The following is a 21,931-nucleotide window of genomic DNA, read 5'->3' on the forward strand; positions in this document are numbered from 1 at the left end:
TACAGAAGTGTGCAGGTCTTCCTTTCAGCTTCTAGAAACTTAAACAAACAGTGTGTTAGGTGATTGGCTTGTTCATTGTGCATTACCGGATATGGTAATTACAGTAATGAAATATCACCAAAATATCCTTTTTTTTGGGGGGGGGGGGGGGAAGGAGGGGAGATTGGTGGGAAGAAGGATGTAGAACTTAGAAAATGTAGGTTTACACACCTTTGTGTGCATCCTTCTATCTGTGTTTCAGACAAAGTGGATGCACAAAGGGTTAACTGATTTAATGCTTTGCCCAGGAGCACAAACCATTCTCCTCAGGGGATATAAAACACCGAAGCGCTATGTATTTTAGTATCTTGGATTTTATTGAAGGTTGACTTTTGACTAACGGCTTCTGATGGAGCCGAAGTTTAGTGAGGCAAAAGCAGCAGCCAGATGTTCAGCTGAGCAGCGCTGAGGGTGCCAGGAACGGGCGGTGCTCTGTGGAAAAGCAAATTACTCATGGTTTCAGCTCTGCCCCTAGCCGGACCTGCAGCCACCGTGACCCGGCCCTGCCCGTCTACAAGCGTCTGGGCTCACCTTTGCCGATAGACCCAGGCAAACGCCCCGCCCGCTTCCTCCAGCCGATCCGGGGGAGAGCGGCGCTCCCGCGCCCTCTGAGGGGACCCCGCGGGCCGGGCCGGGCTGAGCCTCCCGCCCTTCCACACCGGGCCGGCCCGTCCGTCTGTCCGTCCGTCCGGACAGCCCCGCGCCCACCAATGGAGCTTCTCCCCGGGGCCGCGCCGAGACGTGGGCCCCTCAGGGGCCCAGGGGATCCTCTCCCGCTGTCCCCGAGGCGCCGTGGGCTAGACCCGCCCACGGAAGGCAACAGGTGCTGGCCAGAGTCTCCGCGGCTCCCCCTCAGAGCCCCCGGCCGTACAGGGCCTTGTGGCGCAGGTGCTCCTCGAGACACTGGAGGGCCGCATCGTCCACCTCGGGGTCGAACTTGTTGGCCAAGAGATGGTGCTGCTGCAGCATCCAGGGCACGTCGCCCACCCCGTAGATGCAGATGGAGCGCTGGTGGCGGCCGGTGCAGGGCGGGTAGGCCGCGCCCTTGCTGATGTCCCCCTCCAGGTACTCCCACTTGACCAGGCGGGGAAGAGCGTTCATGTCCGAGAGCTGGAACTTGTCGCTGGGGGGAGTGCCCCCCGGCACGCCCGGCATGCGGTTCAGGGTGGCCCAGACGTGCTCGTCAGGGCTGTAGCTGTCCTTGGACCACTCGAGGAACTTTTGTGCCGTGGGGTTCTCGAAGACGTACTGCACAAAGTCCCGTGTGACCGCGTTGTACGCGCTGCCCGTGAACATGGGGTAGCTGTGGGGCGGCGGCAGTTTCTTCTGGGCAGTGCGAGAGATGGTCTCCCCCACCTCGTGGTGGTACTGCCAGCGCTGCTGCTTGGCGGCTGAGGGCTTCTCCGACTCCACGTTGTTATGGCCCTGCAGCAGCTGCAGCGCCCGGACTATCTCGCCATTGGTCTTGATGGGGAAGTCGGTGCCGCAAGTGTTGATGAGGTATCGCCACGGCACGGGGCTCTGCAGCAGGTCCTGCATGCAGTTGAGGTCGGCCTGCAGCCGGGACCAGGCGGCATAGACCACGCTCTCCAGGCGGCTGGCCACGAAGACGTTGGGGAAGCAGGCAGCAATGGCCCGCACGGCCTCCTGGAAGGCGGCCGGGGATTTGCTGTCCACATGGACACAGTACACATTCTGGGGGGAGTAGACGGACCGCAGGAGCCGCTCAAACATGTCGATTTTGTTGTGGATGACCATGGAGTAGGCGATGGGGAAGTCCTTCTCCTCCTGGCTGAGGGGAAACTCGATGTAGCGCCGGGTCTCCTTGAAGGCTCTGCAGTCCCTCGTAATGTTCAGGTATTCGCCCGGCGTCGGTGAAGCCTTTCTGTTCGCCACTTCGAGGTTGCTGAGCTGCGCCTCCCGGATGGCTTTCTGGTCCCCGCGGACGACCCCCGAGCAGTTGATGCTGCGGCTGGGGGACAGCTCCAGCGCCCGGTGGAGGCGGGAGGGGTCAGGGGGGTCGGGGCGGGCTGTGCCGCGCAGCCCCAGGGCGGCGGCGAGCAGCGCCAGCGGCCCGAGCAGCAGCACCCAGCGCCGCCGCGCCGCCGGGGCCCGCTCCCAGCACTGCATCCCGCCGGGCTTCTGCCCTCTCCTCCCGGCTGCGCTGTCTTCAGCGGGCCCCAGCCCGGAGCAGCCCGGCAAAGAGGCACCTGCTGCCTCTGCGAGGTGAGGAAGCAGTGCCCGGGCGATCCCGGTGTGACCGCAGGTGAACAACAGTCCCCTCCCTCCCCGTGGCGTGGCTCTGTTTGGTTTTATCAACACTGGGGGTGGTTCTATATCTCCTGCGTCTATTTAAAACATGATATTTCATCTTAAACCCTGTCCAGCATGTAATGCAATGAAAATACCTCTAGAATTCCACTCTATGTAATGCACATAAAGTCTTTTACAAAGACTTTACTAGATTACTTTGGCGTCTAACCTGCTTTTCCAGTGTTCTGATCGTGAAGGAAGATGTGTGCTAACGTCTTTACGAAAAATTCGATGGGTGGAGATGTGGGTTTTTAACCCTAATGTCTCTACTAATTTCAGGCAGCAGGTTTGTTGCAGAGCCCTGACTGTCTGACTCCCGAAACAGACAAGGGTCTGCACAAATCAGAACTTCTAAACTCGGAGGTAAAATGACAGGTTCAAGGGGGAATATGAGGTAAGCTGTTCGGGAAGGCTGTAGCTTCCTAATGCCTCAGCCAAGTGGGGAAGGAAGAGGGCACCATGCGGCCAGCAGTTTAGGATGAAAGGAGGCTGCCTCCTCTAAAACATCGAGAGAAAAAACCCCGAGGGTGTGCACTCCAATAGGCTCTCTCCCTTTATTGGAATGAAGTTGCAGGACTCCTCTGTCTCCTTTGTGGACACTGGCTTTACATAGCGTGATTTTCCTTATATGATCATTCCAGTTTATAGGTCAAGGAAGTGGTAGTGATAGGGCTGTAATCTGGAAGGCAGGTTTCCATAAGCTTCTTGTTGTCCTTGAGTACTTTGAGTTTTTTTGATTGCTGCAAAAGATAACTGGACAAAGTTGAATCCCTGCTTCCACAAGGGAAGCAGAGGGTAAAGGTAGAGGCTATGGTTTATAAATAATTTGCCACAAAGTGTGTGCTTAAAGGAGAAAGTGAAAGAATATTTGCAGCAACATGATGGCCAAGGCAGTATCACATAAAAGAAAGAGAGGAGTTACTGCATGTGATAAAACACTCCTTGTGCTGTGATGTGCAAAATAGTGCTCCCTAAGCTTTGCAGTCATCCTGAGCTATTTTGTGGTTTGAACCAAACATAGTATGCAGTACCATGTTTATAAAAAAGGACCAGTTTCCACTGTTTCAATGATGAGTCAAAATTTTTAAGATGGGTGTTGTGGATTTTTAAAGAAATTTAAGAAATATATGGAAGTAGTAAGTTTTGTGAACTTAGTGAAAGAGACATCTGAGACCAGGCTTGCATATGCTACAAAAAAATCTAGGGGGGGGGGGGGGCTAAGAATTTCAGTTTTATCTTCTTGGTCATAAATGGTTTGGGTGTTAAGCGTTTTGGTTGGGGTTTTTTTTGTTTTGGTTGATATTTTTGGGGGGGTTTCTGAGTTCCCTCCCTCTCTATTACAGACCATCTTGGAGGGATTTTGAAGGATTCCACCTGGAAGCTATCATACCACTTCTAAGCTTTCAGGCCATTGTTGTCTGAATCATTCCGCTGCTTTTCTGTATTTCTCAGTTTTCAGAAGAAAGCCTTATTTCCTGCTCATTCATTCAGAGCCATAGTATGCATGGTGATGTGTTGGCTTAACTGCTTTGCAGGCATTACTAGCTCACAGCTAAGTTTTTTGTTATCCAGAATGTTTGTGTCTACAGGAGGAATTTTGTATTAACAGCACAATGACTGTTATTTGACCATTGTGTCTCATAGCTATTTGGTTTTCATGTGTCATCTAGATAGCTGAGCCTTAACTTGACAGAAGTATGTGCATGGGGCATAAATCTAATCAGAAAGCAGTGCATTTTCCTTTGTGAACTGTTCCAGTGTGGGTCCTGCCCTAGGCTACAGGATACACAGGATGGCCTCCAGGATATCTGTCCTACAGTGGCTCCTCTTAGCAGATTCCCTTTAGGCACACCAGCTACCCCATCCTCCCACCCTCCTCTTGACCTCCAAGGTCAGTACCTTGGTGCCTGCAAGATTGGCTCAGCTTTTTATGTCTGACATGGGACAGCTTTAGACCTCTTACCACAGAGACCCCTCTGTCTCCTTACAAAATGATTGCCATGTTAGCCCAGTGTAAGAACCTCTTAGACTAATGGCAGGGAGAGAGTGAGGTGAGTGATAAGGCAGCGACATCAATAAGGAAATGGTTGAATAGGATATCCTTCTTGCTTTTATCTTCCCCTTATTCACACTCTCCCACCCTCATTTGGCTACATATTTGCATAGAAAGGCTAATGGCTCTAGTCTTCCCAGTGTCCACTAGTGTGTTTCACATCTGTAAGACCATGGAATCATAGAACAGCCCAGGTTAGAAGGGATCTCACACAACCATCTGGGCCAAAGGCTCGTGGGAAAGGGAGCACAAATAAAATTATAAACACCTTGTCCAATTGCACCTTGAAAGCCTCCAGCGATTCCTCTCATATTTGAGGGCATGCAGTGGAACATTACATTGTGTAATTTTATAGACACTACATGGAATGATTTACAGACAGAAATTGAAACTTCAAAGCAGAACTGACTTATTTTGCCAAGGAAAGTGTGTACAATCATAATACACTGGGTTGGAAGGGACCTGTCAGGATCATCAAGTCCAGCTCCTGGCCCTGCACAGGACACCCCAAGAGTCACATCATGAGAGCATTGTCCAAACATTTCTTGAACTCTGACAGGCTGGTGCTGTGACCACCACCCTCAGGAGCCTGTTCCAGTGCCAAAACACCCTCTGTGTGAAAAACCTGGGGTTTTGCTTCATTCTGATTGAATGACTACTGCTGAAAGTGGGCAACCTGGATTGCCACTTGAATACTCACTTGTCACTGCCTGATTTGTGGTATAGGCAACATGTCAGAGCCGAGTAGATGAATATCCAGGTTTATAGGTAATAGGTAACCTAAACCCATGGTGAATCAGCTTGCTGCCTCTCTCCAGAGTTATTTGGATTAGTTATGTGAGAAATACCTAACCCTGCATGAGGCCTATAAAAATATCTTGCAGGCCCACACCTAAAAATACTTATGGCTGGCTCTGATCTTTCTTTAATTTTTTGGTTATGTAATAAAGTATTATTAAGCAAAATTAGTGATACTCTCACTGACAGCTATTTAAGCTAACTTTTTCCTAGGTATACTTTGTATGTAATTTGCTGTCAAGGACACATCTTGTAGTAACATACAATAATGTTGTGAACCACTGTATTCCACTTTTTTATTTGTGTTCACATAAGGAATGTTCTTATTTGTGTCAAGGCTCTTTTTAAAAGAACTGTTCTTTTTTAAATCAGTATTTCATTTGAACTGTGACAAATTTAGAAGAAATTACTTCTACTTCTTAGAAACATCTTGTTCAGATTTTTATTTTTACTGTCTCTGGTGGTATTGTGATACTTATCTAAAAACACAGGATTGTATTTGGCTTATAGTTCTGAGATTTATAATTTTAAAATTACTGACAAATATTTGGAAAACTTTGTTATAGCTTTCTAATTATGTATCTTCAGAGACCCTAAGTTCAGTGTTCTTTTTATATGGAGTATTTGGCACATACTTCAGAGTGGGAAAGTGAACAAAGCAAAGGTAGGAAGTGAACACGGAAGTATTGAGGTTTCAAAATAAATAAAGCTTATGCAAATATAAGTATATTGTATACGTACACTTTCTCTGTAAAACTTTAACATAATGGTCTTGTGCAGGTTCTGCTTTTTGAAATTGAAAACTTTCAATTATTATATATATTTCAATTGAAAACTTTCAATTTGATTATATATTTTAGCTTCTCTTTGCTTCCACTTAATTTAAACTGAATTATGTGTCACGGTCCTGTACTGTCTAACAGCTCAAGCTGTATCTTTACAAGCTGCTGAGATTGCATCCCCACTAGCAGAGTTTTGGGTCAGTTTGATGACAAGTTAGTGGTCAAGTTCGTCTTTGAAGAAACTGTTGGATGTTAATTTTCCTTTCAGAGTTCTACTTCATTGCTGGTTTGTGACAAAGAGTTTGAAAGCACAACATGCCAGTACCTCTGAACCTTATTCAGAAAGGACATCAAAAGGCTGCAGTAAAAAGCAGTAAGTAAAATACCAAACCACAACAATTTTTGTAGCATGTATACCAGTTCCTGTTATTTAACTGAACACTGCCTGATGCTATCCACCTTACAGTTGCAGACTCATTGCTCCGCCCTTTGTGGACCTCTGGTGCACTTTTACTGAAGTCAGAGGATTCCTGCTTTTATCCAAGGCAAAATTGTTGGACTGAAGAGCATAACTGAGTATGATTTAGAAGAAAGCCAAAGTAGACAACCATGATTGACATGTAGCCTATAGGATAGTATTGCTTACTTGAAATTTTACACAACAGCTGAACACTGATCATAAGGTATAATGAGTTTCCTCAATTCCATTTTGTATAATAAAGCAAAATAGGGGGATAAGGCATTACTCACCTTATACAGGTTGCTGAAGAGACAGACAAATGAATAGGATGACACTGGTAAGGATGTTGAAAATAATTTCCTTTAAACCACTCTTAAAACTGGCACTATTTCTGACTGTGGTGCCCAACACTGTAAACTGGACTGTGTCCTGGGGGAAGAAAACCTGTTTTTTTTCTTGAAGGATGTAACACAAAGAAAACACAGTGGTACTGGGGATCATAAATACATTAGCTCATGCTTCATTGTTTCTAGAAAAGGATTGCTTCATACATCATGGGAAATATAAACAAAACAGAAAACAAAACTCTTTTTGATGATGATGATAGATGATAGAGGAGTTTGGGGCTATATGAATAATGAACCAAAAGGAATGAATTTAATTTTGTACATTTCCCACAATGAAAACCCCATTATAACTATCCTATTGAAGAGATTGTTTCTTAAGGGATAAGGGACTTCATGAAATAGACACAAATGTTACTGAGAAAGGTTTCTATCTTTTATCCTTAAAAGCATCTTCATTTCATTTTTTGCCTTGTTTTCAGCTGTCTAAATAGTATTCTGAACTTCAGGTGTTTCTGTTCTGTGGTAGAACTTTTATCAATTGATCAATGTTCTGTGCAGTTCTACTTGATCACAAGTGGAGTGTCTGCCACGATACACAGATACATGCACAAGGTGAGGGCTGACACACAGATCACGTCCAAAGTCTCTGTAATGGACATTGTTGCTTTCATGTCTCTGTGGCTGCCCAGAAATATCTGAATATGTTTAGACCTACATCTGGTCTGGTTGCCCTTGACTATCCCACAGCTGGCTAATAATACTTTGGGCTGTGACTTTATCCAGTTGATGAGTTCAGTAAATTTTCCTTCAATTCTTGGAGATTGATACCTTCACACTCATAGAGTGCATTATAAGGGAAGTCACAGAAGGAATCAGTGAGGGGAAGGTGATTGTCACTCTAGAACTAAAGAACTAGAGCTCTAGAACTCTAGAACTGTTGTTGTGGGCTGTTTAGTTCTGTCTCAGGTTCCTGCAGTGTGCTGCCCTTGTTTTGGCTGCAATTCTGCAAAAAACCCAAGTATTTCATAATAGTTGGAGTGCCCTGCTTTTTCTGCCATATGTTCACAGCAAAAGTCAATATGAAATTATTTTGTAGGGGAAAATGCAGTTGTGGGGATTGTAGTACCATTTTTTTCTTATTTCAGGTGATCTGTTTGCCTCATATTTTTCACCCTTTAAAATTCTGCTATATACTTGACACTTCTGCTTCCTTATACAAAGCCAGAGGAAACATTAGCTGCACTTATGTCTGAGAAAACCCTTAAGGTTTTTACTGCTTATTGCTTCATTCTTTCCATGCTTATAACTTGTCTCCACAGCTTGTCTGTCTGTGGATGTTTTCACACTGCTGTAAACTACCTCCTGGGAAAAAGTTAGCAGAAGCAAACAAGAAGCTTTCTCTACAGCAGGTAAACAACTGATGTCTAGAACCACTGAGGTATTTAAGCATCCCACCTATAGCTAGTAAGTGTCTCAGTATGTGGACCTGTATTCTGGAAGAGTTTTATGCAAGCAGTGCTGATGCAGCAGAGAGCAATTGCATCTTTTTTCTGGCACATAGTATGTGCTAATGTGTCCTGACCATGCAGAGAGGGCCAAAGAAGGAGCTGATTTTTGAAGAGCATTTACTGTCCAAAGATTGAAATACTGATTTAGCTGACTGAAGGTCGTGCTCCTCAGTGTGGGCAATTGAAAGTCATAGAGCCAATGCCTTTATGGCTATGAAATAAAAATAACTATTTGAATATTTGCATCTCTAGTTATTAGGCAGCTTACAGAAGAGTTATGGTACTATAAAATATATTTTCAGTTAAAAAATTATTCAGGCCGTTTTTCTTAGTCACAATTTAAATGAAATTTTGCAGGTTGTTTCAGAGAACAAACACTGAAATTGTCACTAAAACCATACCAGACTCCTGAGGTTTATATGTAAAAAAGGTTAGCCTAGAAAGATTTTGCCACATGCTAATGCATAAAAAATTAGAATGTTTGCAAAATGTGTATTTGACTAATTGTGGAACAGTAAAGGCTGGGTTCCACCACGCTGGCAAGTTGGAACTCTTCTTCCCTCCTGTCTTCCCCAAGCAGACTTACAAAAAAAGAATGCCAAAAATACCCTTTGCAAAGGTATATTTCAGCAAACAATAGACTACATACTGAAACAAGGTGTTCTTTAAGAGCACAAATGTTCCTTTATTTCAGGAAGGTTATGGTTCATGATCTCCTGGAAATTACTTGGAAATAATACAGCCAAAAGGGCTACACTGTTCCACATTTAAAATGGTGAGATACCAGCACTGATGTGAAAATCCTGACTGACACTGTGGCAGGATGCCCTGTGCTGTGCCAGTGTGGGACAGAGTTCCTACAATACAGACGGCATTGTCCACCTGCTGCTGCCACAAGGTGTTAGCCACCATTGCTAAAGCTAACAGACAGGGGGAAATGCAGAGTATTGGTAATCAATATCTTGGTAGCTTGTTGTTTCCTTTTTTAAAAGCATGTATTTATATTTTTTTCTTACAAGACTGTCAGTGTAACTAGAACCATAAATCTGACTAGCAATATGGCTGTGTCTTTTTACTGCTGAGATTTGACAAACACATATATACTCACTACTGTGAATATTTAACATGAGGCAAAAAAATGGGCCAGGAAATGTGGTGTTTGTGGTTGTGTTCATTTGAATAAAAAAATATATATCACAGACTAAACTCTCTTGGCCAAAAAAGAGGCAAAACCTTCACACACACGAGGATATGAGCTACTGTCTTTGTATCTGGGTAGTTTTGCCATTATTTTGTTGTCTGTGTAAAGCATGTTGAAATTATGCTTGGCTCTAACAGGAACACAAGTGACACAGATTTTACTGGGCAGTGAGAACTGATTCTCCTGCTTTTGAAGCACCAGAAGTGACCAAATGTAATGGTAAAGGAAATGCCTGCCAATAAGAGATAAAAATGTAAAAAACCCACACACTGTGTTCAGAAAAGATTGTGTGTGGCCAAATGAAAAGGTTTTATCATGGTGCATCCCTCTAGTCCTTAAGGAATCACAGGGTTTTGACGTGTGTTTTCACCTCATATTGGTAGAGAACAATAGGTGATGTTGATGCTCTTTCTCACTCATGATGACCATATTGATATTGTTTTTAAAGTTATGAATGCTGGGTGGTTGTGAGGGAAGATGGGCTGTGTGCAGTTTCACACATGAGCATGTTAGGAAATGTTTTGAATTTGTGGCTTTGAATTTGTCACCGGCTAATGACACTTGATAACCTTGTATACTTTCATAGAGGAGATAGTGGTTGATCTCTAGGTAAGCAGCAATCAGGAAAACTTGCAGCTGTGACTGCAGAAAAACCCCAAAAGAGTCTGGGCAATATGCAACAAACAATTGAGTTTCTGAGAAGAGAAAAAGAAAAGAGCTTTTACGACTAGAATTGGTAGCAGAGTTTTCGTGAGCAAACAGCTGAATGAACACTAAGAAAAAGGATCAGAAAGGCTCCATGTTCTCTTTTTTACCTTTATTCTATCAATTAATAGCCTGAGGCATGAGGTTTTTCATTGAATATTAGTGACTCTTGTTTTTTGAAGGAACAGGCAAATATATCAAGAATGAAATTGGAATTCAGGGATTAGACCTAAATTAAGATAAGGAGAGGCATTAATTGGAGAAGACACATGAGAGGAAGTCAATAGTGCTGCATGTGGAGAGCTGGGCAATTATTAGTTGTCTAGCTCCAACTCCCCATGGCAGGGGGGTTAGAACTGAATGATCTTTAAGGTCCCTTTGAACCTAAATCATTCCATGGTTCTATTGCCTCCATAAAAGGTGTGGTGAGCTGAAAAGTGGCTTAGAAAAATTCTTGTTTGAAACAAGGTACTAAAAGCCCTGAAAAAATGCTAAATATTTGGTAGTCTATAGAGTTTTCTAAGTAAGACAGAACAAAAGATTATTTTTCCTAGGATGATGGTAGAAGTCCATTTTTCTTTCCTTCCTCCATGAGAGAATTGGTATAAATTGCTTGTTCAATGTTTTGGTTTCCAGCTGTGTTTGGAGCTTCCATTAATGATTAATTTGGGATTATCTGCAGGCCATCAATTTTGTTTGCTACTATTGCTTTGTGTGCTTAAAACTGCCTGTGTGACCAAAAGCCTTCTAGATGGAGTGCCAAGTTACAACTGCAGATGTAAATAATACCTGCAAAGTGCACAAGTCCCACTTCGCAACTCCAGCATTTTTAGTGCAAGGTGAGTAAAACTGAAGGGAGGATACAAGTCATCAGGAAAAGAAAAAAAACAACTGAAAAACAACCAAACTCAAGCAACTCTGTTTTCAAATCACCTCAAAAGGAACACTAGAAGCATGTCATACTTGTAAAAAGCCATTTCTCTGTATTTCAGAGCCATCTCAGCATTGTTTGCTATTCTTTCCAACTTCAGAATCCATGAAACATTGGCAGAGTCATTGGCCAGTGCTGGACTCTGTAACCCTCAATACCAGCTGGATGCCCCAGTACTGGGACTAAATTAGACAAACACTTGAAGTAGATACAGCCTTGCCAGATTAACGGCTGTATCAGCAACACCTTCTGTCTGCCAGCTGACAGAGAGGATCTGGCAAATCCAGTAAATTTCAGGATCTACCTCTAATACTGTTCCACTGTCAGCTTGTGTTTCTAACTAAACTGAAGTTAATTTACAGCTCAAGGAACTGGCTACATTCCATTGACTAGCCCTGGTGTTCAACCATGGGTAAAGAGTTCAACTTCTTCTATTGTTTCCAGCAGATGATTCAAATAATGAGTGTGAGACATTCTGCCAGTTACTAATTCTGAACTTCAAGCAAATTGTTTTTTATATTGTGTACATATAAAGGTAATATGCCTCTTCTGAGAAGTGTCACATGTGATAGTTGATAGAATTACACTCTTTTATGGTGAAAAAGCTGTATGTATCTTATTAGTTAAATGTGAGCTAGATACTCCCTGTGTTTCTTCGTAGCTTCATGGTGGTTTCCAGTGATGAGCTGAGCAGTCAATAAAGCAAAAAAGCACACGAAGGCATTGTGAGGGAGAACTTTCATCCTTAGTAACAAATCCTGTTCTGTCTCCCAGTGAATTTTGGAGCTAGACACTGCCTCTGACACTGAAGGTATGTAGAGCACATTGCCTGTTACCTTTAGTATACCCTTGAAGAGTCTCCCTCAGCTAGAAATGACTGCTTCCAATACACACATACTCTCATCTGTCCAAATCTCTATCCTACTGACACAGAGAATGTGAATTTTAATGGGAATTTAAATTTAATTTTTAAATTAAATTAAATTAAATTAAATTGGAAGCAAAAGAAAATGGAAGTTGTTTTTCTCAAGGGGAAGAACGAATAAAATGTGACTAAAATAACCACCAAGACAATACTGCTGGTTAGAAAGAAGGAACAATTCTGTGTCAAAACCCTCCTCAAACATTACAGGTTCTGTGTGGTTCTATTTGGTTTGTGCAGCACTGTTTTTGAATCAAATCACAAAGTAATCTAACTTTATCTTTTGAAGTTCAAAGCTATTGTTTGCTGTATACGTGTTGTTCGAGCAACACCAGCTATCTTTTCTTCTGTAGATTTCTAATTCATTTTATGAAATGAGCAAAGTTAATTAGTTTTTGTCACCTTGCAGAATCATAAATCGCTACAGAAAGAGCTTAATGTTTTTAAAATATGTGAATACAGTGTTCTCGGGCAAGTGCCTGCTTAGCAGTTCAAGAATAACTCAATGTCTCCTTCCTAAAGAACACCAGGGCTTTTAGTTTAGCACCTCTCTGCATGCAATGAGCCCACTCACCTGGTGGTTGAATGAGGAATGGCTCTGCTTGCTCCGAGGTCCCTTGTCACTGCTAGCAGGATGACTGTAATGAGAGAAGTCACATCAGAAAAGCCAAGATTTCAACTTATCTCTCTCTATCAGATCATTTCAGTGACAGGAACAACAGGCTGCCTTTTCTCTGCAGTTCTCATGCTTTCATTCAGAAGAATTTAACTAAACTCCAGAAAGGAACACACTAGAAATTCTTTTAGTGGGAGCTCATCAGTTTATGCCTATGCTTGGAAAATAATTCTTCTAAAGTTACTAGAATAACTAAAATGAAATCGTTTTCCAGACAAATTATGCATTCTTTCGGTTCTTTCCATGTCTTTTTCTATACTTTGTGGTGCTTTTTATTAGAAAATAGAAAACTTTTGGATTAAAAAGGAAAAAATGTGTTTGTGTGAGAGAGAGAGATAAGACTTTCAGTTGTCTCTTCTGATGTCTAATTTGATAACAGTCCACATTAGAGACCAGTAAAACACAAGTGTGCCTGTATGTAGCTGAAATCTGAACTTTTAGACAATCTAAAAGTTGCATATTTTTCAGTTAAAAGATAAAATGCTTTTCAGATTATTTTTTTAGCCATGTTGTCTGACCTTGCTTTATCCTAGTTAATGAGATAAATTTTGGTAATGCCATTTTTCAATAAGCCTACACATTTCACAGAATTTAATACTTCAAGAAAAGGTGCAGTGTGGATAGAATCTGTGCATATATTTCAGTACTCTTCCAGCGCTATTACTGTGCCTAAAAAGAAAGAAATAAAGTAAACTAAAAGAAAAGAGAGTGTTTCTGCCTCAGAGAAGACAAGGATGTTCAGAGTGCTAGCCTGGGAATGAGATTCATTTTAATTTTTAGACTTTGCTCTGGTGAAAAACAATGTAATGTAATTTTTTTATCTTCATTTTTGTACTCCATTTGTGGAACTGATCTTCCATGTCTCATAGGGCTTTTCCTAAGTTAAATATTTTCTCAGTGTAATCTCTTTTACAGTATGAGGTGCCATGTGAGTACTTAAGCCTTAATCATAAAGATAATTTTCCTCATTTAGATTGGCATTTTGGTTCATGAATATTCCTGGGCACCCAGAGGGATCAAGTCTGTAAATATGTAAGATCTGCTGAAAAATGTGCAGTTAGTGTCTTCCCTGACTAGGACCTGTGAACTTAATCAGAGCACTGGATACACAATACATGCTTTGAAAATCTCTGCCTCCTGCAGAACCCTGTGTAGTCTCTTTTGTGGAATCATAGAATTGTTTATCTTGGAAAAGGCCTTTGAGACCACTAGGCCCAACTGTCAGCCCAGCACTGTTCAGTCCACCACTCAACCACATCCTAAAGTGCCACATCTACATTTTTACTGTACAAATTTAATCTTTTCTCTCCAGGGCTGGTCACTCAACCACTTTCCTGGGGAACCTGTTCTTGTGCTTGACAACACTTTTGGTTGTCACAGTCTAAACCTCCCCTGATGCAGCTTGGGGCCATTTCCTCTTCTTGTGTGGTTTGTCACTGTTCTTTTCAGCACATACTGGTGTGGAAACTGGGTCTTGTCTGGTGTTTCCTTGTTTGCTTTTGTGACAGCTGCATATTAGCCAGAAGATTTCTCAAGAGTGGCTTATCAGACAGAATTTTTTTCCTGCTGTCCTGTGTTTGTTCTGAGGATGGGAGGATCCAGGAAAAGCACAAGTGCAAGAGCCTGGCCTCTATTTACTTCAATGTGCTGTCAACCCTTGTGGGTTGACCTGGAGTGTGTCATACAAAGTTTTCTGAAACAGCTTCTCTTAGGTTGCAAGGCTGGGTCACACTGTATATCTGCTGCTGTCTAGAATGGCCACAAGCATCATCCTGTGGTGAGAAATTAAGCTAAAAATTCTGTCACTTGGAGGCTGATAATGAAATGAATAGCTTGGCCTGAAAAAAAGAGCTGCCAGCAGCTGTGCACACAGGGTAACTAAGATGACTTTCCCACAGTAGATTTTAGGGCTAGCTGATGCTGGGATTCAAAGTGGGCTTGGAGGCCCCCATTCCTTGTGTCTCTCCAACCTGTCCCCTACTCTGTGTAGTGGCCCTGTCTGCAGCAGCATTAGAACAAGGCTGGAAGCCAAATTTGCAACCAGGTGGAAGAGCTTTGTTAGGAATGGAAAAGGGAGTGAATAGAACAGGATTCTCATCCAGTTTAGATGTCTGGAGTATCTACCACCTTGCAAAGGACAGATCTTGCTGAAATGGCTTCATCCTCCACCTCAGAGCAAGTGAAGTTTTCTGAGCTAGGAAGGTAGCCTAGACAGTACCCTGAGATGAAGACATTGAAGGTGGCACCTCAATAACAATAAAGAGTAATTGCATTTGTGGGGATTTAAGTTTAGACTTGGTCTGGCAAGTTTAGACTCTGTCTTGGCAAACCCTCCAGCATGGAAGTATGTGGTTAGGTCAGCTCTCCCTATGGCACTTAAGGAGGTGGCATAATCGTTCATTGCAGGATGAAGTGCTCTCAGTACAGGCCAGCAGCTCTGTGGGTGTGGTGATACAGGCCTCACAGTGTTGCAGTGCTGGGAAAGGCCTTGCAGTGCAGATGTGATCTCAGTATTGATTTGCGGTTTCTGTTCATCCTCAAGTAAAGGGATTTTCTTCTATTTCCTGTGGGAATAGTATCAACCAAAAGAGGCTACATCGATGTTGAAGCTATTTAATAACTATATATCTGCCTTATTCCATTGTATAAAGAATTTATATGGTGCATGAGGAAAATTTGATTGGATTATTGATCTTCATTTTTCTCCATGAATAACCAGGATATTACTGGATTATTGTAGGTCTTCCAGTCTATCTCTTAACAGCTGTGTTAGTGTTTGTTTTTATATTGTTGACATATTTACTATGCAATTCTGTTCAATGCAGTGCAAGGGGAAAAGGGCACTCTTGGTATGCCTTTTGGGCAATTTGATTCCTGATAAATCCTGTCTTAGCTTTCTGAGACTGTCAGTTCAATTTCTCTTTGCCAATCTGGTAAAGAGTTACAGACTTGACTGATTGTGTGGAGATTTATTTAGAACAGTAAACGGTTTAACAGCTAAATGCATAATATATATCCAAGAAATGTTCTTTCCTATAATGAAAGCCACAAGTCCTGCCATCTCCTGGGGAAATTCTATCCCATGAATGTATTCAGAATGAGAAGAATCTTCTCAGTTATCTTGGTTTTCAGGTCTTAGTTATTAACGTATTGGTCACAATCTCCCTGTAGGTGTGTGTTACTCAGCAGGTTTTTCTTTGTTTGCTTTTGGGGGGTTTTTTAGGTTCACATGGTGGGTAGCCATGGCTGGGTGGAGGTTTCTTTCCTGTGCAATGAAGGCGTGTGCTTTCCATGTGTTATCTTGCATGCCTGAATAATTAAATAGTCTCTTTGACGTCTACTGGCCGATAGAAAATTTGCCTTGTCTACATGACTTACTCCTAATGTTACTTACCCTATGAACTTATTTCCAGATGAGAACTGAGGTGCAGTGAGGCTGAGACTTGTTTTTTGGGTTTGCTGAGCTAGTCCAGCAGAGGAGGGAGCTGAATTTGCCTTTTCTCAAGATCAAGAGCAGCATTTCTCACCACCCTGATCTGCAGTGGTTGGTCACCTCCTTCCTCCCCCCAAGTCCCAGAGCCTTAAGGAGGTCACAGCCATTTCATTACCAGTTTTTCCTCAGATGATCAAATATTTCCTCCTCTTTGAAAGAGATGCCAAAGAAGGGAGTGTGTTACTGCCTCTAGGGCCGAAGTCAACAATTTTGCCAAGTAAAAATTACAGAAGCTCTGTTTGGCAGTGCTAAGATGTCTCCTGCTGTTGCTGGAGAAGAGGCAGGGGACTAGCTGTAGATTTATGAATTATTTAAACTCTTGCACCATCTAGTGGTACCATTTTTAAAAAGCCTCTCAGTCGTCTAAGATAAAAGCAGATAATCTAACTTTCTATTTTAAATTCCAGCTGCATGTATAATTAGGAGCAAGTAGCTGTGTAAAAGTGAATATAAAACATCGTCTTTCCTCTAAGAAGCCTGATGTTATATTCCTCCTTAACATGTGTTTATATATTTCTTGTAGATAACATAACTCTTGGGTTTATCTTCTTAAGCAAAATGCTCTTAGTTGCAGAAGAGTTAGCTTTCAGAGAACAGAAACAAAGACTAGTTTGTGCACAAAATAATATTTCATCTTTGTTCAAAAGGTCAAATATTCTCTTTAAAGATATGACTTTTAAGAGAAGCTGTATTGGTATTCTGAAAAGTAAGAATATCCACTGCATACAGAGAGCAGTGACAGTGGCATTGCATATTTTTTCCATGTAAAACTGTTGATGTGCCTTACATCTGCTCTGGAGAGATTCTGAGGAACAGTCAGCCAAGAGGAAGCAATGCATTATCTAGCTCCTGCCACTCAGGGAATCAGATATTGGGAGCTTTTTTAAGAACAAAACAAAACCCACCCTGGATTTCTTGTATTCTTTCTAGATTTTTAGCCTGTAGGCTGCACTCGTTTCACATTTTCAACCTTTTCTCAGGATGCAGGGGAGTGGAAATATTTTCTTTTAAAATTAATGCTGAGTCTCAGACGTGATTCCAGTCGCAGAGACTCTAAGCAAAGCACTAAAAATAGTGAGAGTCATGATAAAATTGCAAGAGCAGGAAGTGTTGCCTCTGAGAGGAGTGGGGAGGAATCTCAATTTGCATGCATTCATTAACTTGGCGTCTGAAGTTAAGCTGCTTTTTCTAGGGTGCTGCTTCTTTCTTTGCTGTAAGAATTATAAAAACTTCACAAACCAACTCCTGGCTGAATGCTCTAAGGTTGTTTATACCCATTACAATAAGATACAATTAACAATACATTAGGACAGATCTAGCATGTAAATCAGATTATTTATAATTTCCTGGATAGCTTTGTTTTTTGCAGGTAGACTGAAGCTGCGTGCATGCTTAATTTTTTGGATGAAATATCATGTTTGCTAATCTCTGGTTAGTGGTAATGATCTGGAGCATGTTGGAAAAATATCTGCATGTTGGGCACAATGATCCCTCTGAAAATGGTGATTGTGCTGTTTGATTTCCATTGTAATACCTATGGCTTCAAAAGATGCTGTATTAGTACTTCTGCATAGAGATAAATCTGTATCTGGCAAGAAGATTCTACTTACATGCAACGATTTATGCTCACTCTCATTTAATTATCATTTAAATATAAGAGCTTTATGATTGCTGCCAGGTGTCATGCAAATAAAGTGCACTACATCTCACTTTGAAGGATGGAGTCCACAGGGCAGCTCATAGTTCTACAAAACAGCATGAAAGGAGGTATGAAAAAAACTGTGATGGGCAACTTGGTTTAGGGATTTATTCTACCCATGATCCTTAGACAGACTAAGGACTGAGCCAGGTCCTTTCTGCCTGTGAGTTGGAATGGTTTGTTATGTTACCTTCTCTCCCAGGTGGCATGAATCTAACAGTTGTACCTTAGAATGGAAATAGCCTTGAAAGTGGGAATGGCTGTTGCCAAGTTTGTGACACTTGGTACTGAAAGAAAAATGTCCCATCTTTACCATTAGCTCTGGATGTTTAGTAAATGCAGAAAGAAAATTTTCTGGTTTTAATGAATAGAAACTACTGCTCTTGAGCAAACCCAGAATTTAAGCTTTTGAATCGTGATTTGTGTGGTATCTGTAGGAAGGTAGGTAAGTCTTCTCACTATATATATTCGTTGTTAGCAAGGAAAGCTCTGTCCAGTGTAATACATGACCTTTCACATTCTGATTTTACTGTATCACACTTTAAAGGTGGTCCCCATCAATATTTTGATGTTCTTTTTAAAATTCAGTTTAATATGTTACAGTTTTCTTTTGTGCTCTCATTTTGCGCAGTATTTCCATACTCCTGTTGACTTGGTTGTGCATAAAATGCTATAAATCGTTGTAAATCTCACTAAGATTCTGACATTTAAATATGAAGAGGCCATTGTGTCAGTAATAGAATTTTCCTGTTTGCCAAACAGTAGTGCAGTGGTATGTTTTCAAGGGAGCTTAAGAGTTTTCCTGCAGATCCATCCTTGTGTAAGTACACTGAGAAATTCTGAAGTAAATAATAATCACAGTCCTTTCTACATATCAGAAGTAGTTTGTGGAAGTGCTCTTTTATATATTGCTGAACTTATTGGTTATACCTGTTATTTTGTGTGAATAATAAATACAAATGTGAAATACAAAACAAGATAAAATGACAAAATGAAATCTAACAACCAACCACTTTCTAAATCTCAAACTAATCCACAAGTCTAGTGTCAACACTATCCTCAGCATTCTTGAGCAATGATTAACTTGTATAAGCAGCTGATGAAATTTTCCATGCTTCCCATTTCATTCCTCTCCATACTAATTTGGAATTTGAATGTTTAAATTATTTGAATGTTTACATTATTTAATTTAATGCTATTTGAGTGTTTAAACAGATTAAAATCCTGTTGCAGTCCGGAAAAAATTCTAGCTGTTGTAGTTTTAAAGCAATTCTTGGAAATAAACCAGTGCCTCTCTCCTAACATGATGTCCAGTTTTGGTAAAGTTCAACTCCTTATACAAGTAATACCAGGTATCATAAATATCTAAACAGGCCTTCTATTTGCATTTCTTCGGATGTACCGGAATACCCTGCCCATTTCTTTATTTTGAGAGCTTTTTAAAAATCTCTATTCCAACATTTAAGTAACATTGACTAAATCCATTAACTGGCCAGCAGCATCCTTGTTCCTGTAATAGCATGACAATCTATTTTCAATAGACTCCCAGCTACTGAAATGATTTGAGCAAGTAACCAAAATTGTATGTTCACTTTCCCAGGGATTTCATGGGAGGGAGCAATGGAGCTAGAGATACAAGTATTCCTGATATTATTTGAGGATTAATACCATTAATATTATGAATTCTTATTTAGTTTGTAGGAATCAAGTGATCCTAACAGTAAGACTGTGCTATTGAGTGCAGGAATGAAGCAAACAAAGGTTTAGTATAACCATGGTTTTGTTTCCAGAAATGCCTGGCATTGCATATAATTTTCTTGTCCTTTGTATCTGCCATTTCCAGAGTTAAATGTGTGCTTCTACTTGTGATGGCAACCCCATAGCAACACCATCTGTTTATTCAAATTGATGTTTCCTTACAAGTGAAACGTGGTAGTTAAATATAGCTTGACAATTACCTGACATTTTCAGAGTTTAGTTGTTTTTCATTGCAGCATAGTAAAAAAGCAAAACTGGAATTAACTTGGTTGTCAGACACTAACTGTATTGTAAATAATATTTTACAAAACCAAATACCCCAATTTTCTGTGAAGAAATTCTCTTATCTTTCAATTCACCCATGACTTGCTTCCTGTGGGTGGCTGTATGATCTAGATTATTGAGTAAGGACTGAGAGTGGGAAGTATAAATTCATAAATGTCAAGGTGCCTAGACCAGCTTTGGTTAGCTTTGGAAAACACATACCATACTCTAGTATGTCATGGATGCAGTTTTACCCTCTCACGTTTATTTGGATGAATGAGAACTGTGTTCATGTTACAGTTGTAGCTTTGCCCATTTGTAGGTGTAAGTTCACAAATGTCAAAGAATATCAATCAGCATGAGAGTAAATTTTTAAATCCCACCACCTCTTAAATTATAGCTGTACATAGGAGCTGGTTTAGCATTACTAGTCCTGAAAGAGGTACCATAATTTCCAGGAACTTTGGGGTTTACTTTTTTGTGTTTCTATTTTGGTTTTCCCCTTTAAGTATACTGTGTATTTCAGAGGCCTACTTGCACACAGGAGTTCATAGCCCTGTGTTTAAGTATCCAAATGCAATCTAAGTCAGAGGCAGCTGCAGGTGCTTAATAGAAATGTGTAAGAGAAATATCTATCTGAGCAGAGTTTTAGTCTCTGCCAAAACACATGGCAAAATAAACTGGTCTAGCCTTTAAATGATTAATGAAGAAACAATCTGGTATGGTCACCTCGAATAAATGACGCAACAGCCTTAATCATAACCACAAGTGCAGTTATTCTGAGAAGGAAAGTAAAAATATCACAGATATCAAGCACTTCACTCTTAGATTTGAATATCTGTTTTGGTTCTGTTCAGTACACAACTTAAAATGGAAATGTGGCCATTCTTCACATTTCTACCGACTTCAGCATTGTAGGGAAGGAAGCAAGAGGAAAGAGAAAACAGGGTAATTCCTCCTTAAATCCTACTACTCTGTGGCAAGCAGAGTGGCATTACTGAGAGTTGTTCCAGTCTCTGTTCATTTTGTTGAAGCTTTAGAGATACTATGCATTGTTAAAGCCTGCTATCACAGCAGTACAAACACTGCCGGTGACAGCCAGTGGGGGCTTTTCTACTTGTCCTACTTAGTCCTAGGTATATGGGAAGAGTCAGGGGAGAAGGCTGTAATGAAACTGTAAAACTTCAGTTCATCAACATGAAAGAAAAGGAGATTAAAATGAAATAAGAGGCATGAGTCATCAAATTGACATGCACCACTGGATTTAGCAGTCAGTATTGGTAGGGATTCTGTAGGAAAACCTGTGGTATTTTTGGCTATTGCTGTCAATAGCTGTCAGAAGAATTGGGCTGAACAAACTGAGATAAAAAGGAAGACTGTAATACAGAAGGGAAGTTTTAAAAAGCAACATATCTGCTTAATTAATTGCAGCCTACTTATATATTTATTAACTGCTATTATGAGTCAATCTTTCTTTGCTTCATATTTTCATTCTGAAGTTAAAAGCTACAAAGCAAAGCAACTGTTCTCCAGCCACTTCCCAATACCATTTTACATTTTGTGTCACATTTTTATACCTCTCATTTAAATAATAAAGTACAATTTTGATAAAAAGTTCCTAAGGGAGAAACAGGACTGGTATTTATACAAAAAGATTGTACTGTAGTTGACATTCATGCACTCATTATCTGAGAGTGCTTTTAAATAAGCAACTATCTATTAGCAACATTATTAGAACTAGAATTCTCTGTGTGTGCACGTGTGTGGGAAATATGACGGGCAAACCTGTAAACTTTTAAGTAGAGAACTGTATTTATTCCTCCCCACTATCCCCAATGTTGAAATAGTTGACTCTTAATCTTGTGCTGGTTTTTGGTTTGGTTTTTTTTTTTCTACTTTAAGCTACTTTTAAAAAAGGAAAATTGATTTTAAAATGTTGATATTCTATCATGGATTGCCTCAGATCGAGTTAACACTCTCAG

General features: G+C 41.0%; 1 protein-coding gene across 1 annotated transcript; it reads right to left on the reverse strand.

Moving 5' to 3' along the window:
• Window positions 1–335: 335 nt before the first annotated feature.
• Window positions 336–2,980, reverse strand: GCNT3 (glucosaminyl (N-acetyl) transferase 3, mucin type). Its single transcript, XM_015639092.2, has 2 exons — window positions 571–2,980; window positions 336–471 (listed from the first exon to the last, which is right to left on the reverse strand). The coding sequence occupies exon 1, from the start codon at window positions 2,167–2,169 to the stop codon at window positions 892–894; it is 1,278 nt and encodes a 425-aa protein (XP_015494578.1). The 5' UTR covers window positions 2,170–2,980; the 3' UTR covers window positions 336–471; window positions 571–891.
• Window positions 2,981–21,931: the final 18,951 nt, after the last annotated feature.

This window comes from Parus major, chromosome 10 (assembly GCF_001522545.3).
Source record: "Parus major isolate Abel chromosome 10, Parus_major1.1, whole genome shotgun sequence".
NCBI lineage: Eukaryota > Metazoa > Chordata > Aves > Passeriformes > Paridae > Parus > Parus major.

Coding starts and splice junctions, on each gene's coding strand:
- GCNT3 (XM_015639092.2), bottom strand. CDS start 2,169: ATGCAGTGCTGGGAGCGGGCCCCGGCGGCGCGGCGGCGCTGGGTGCTG.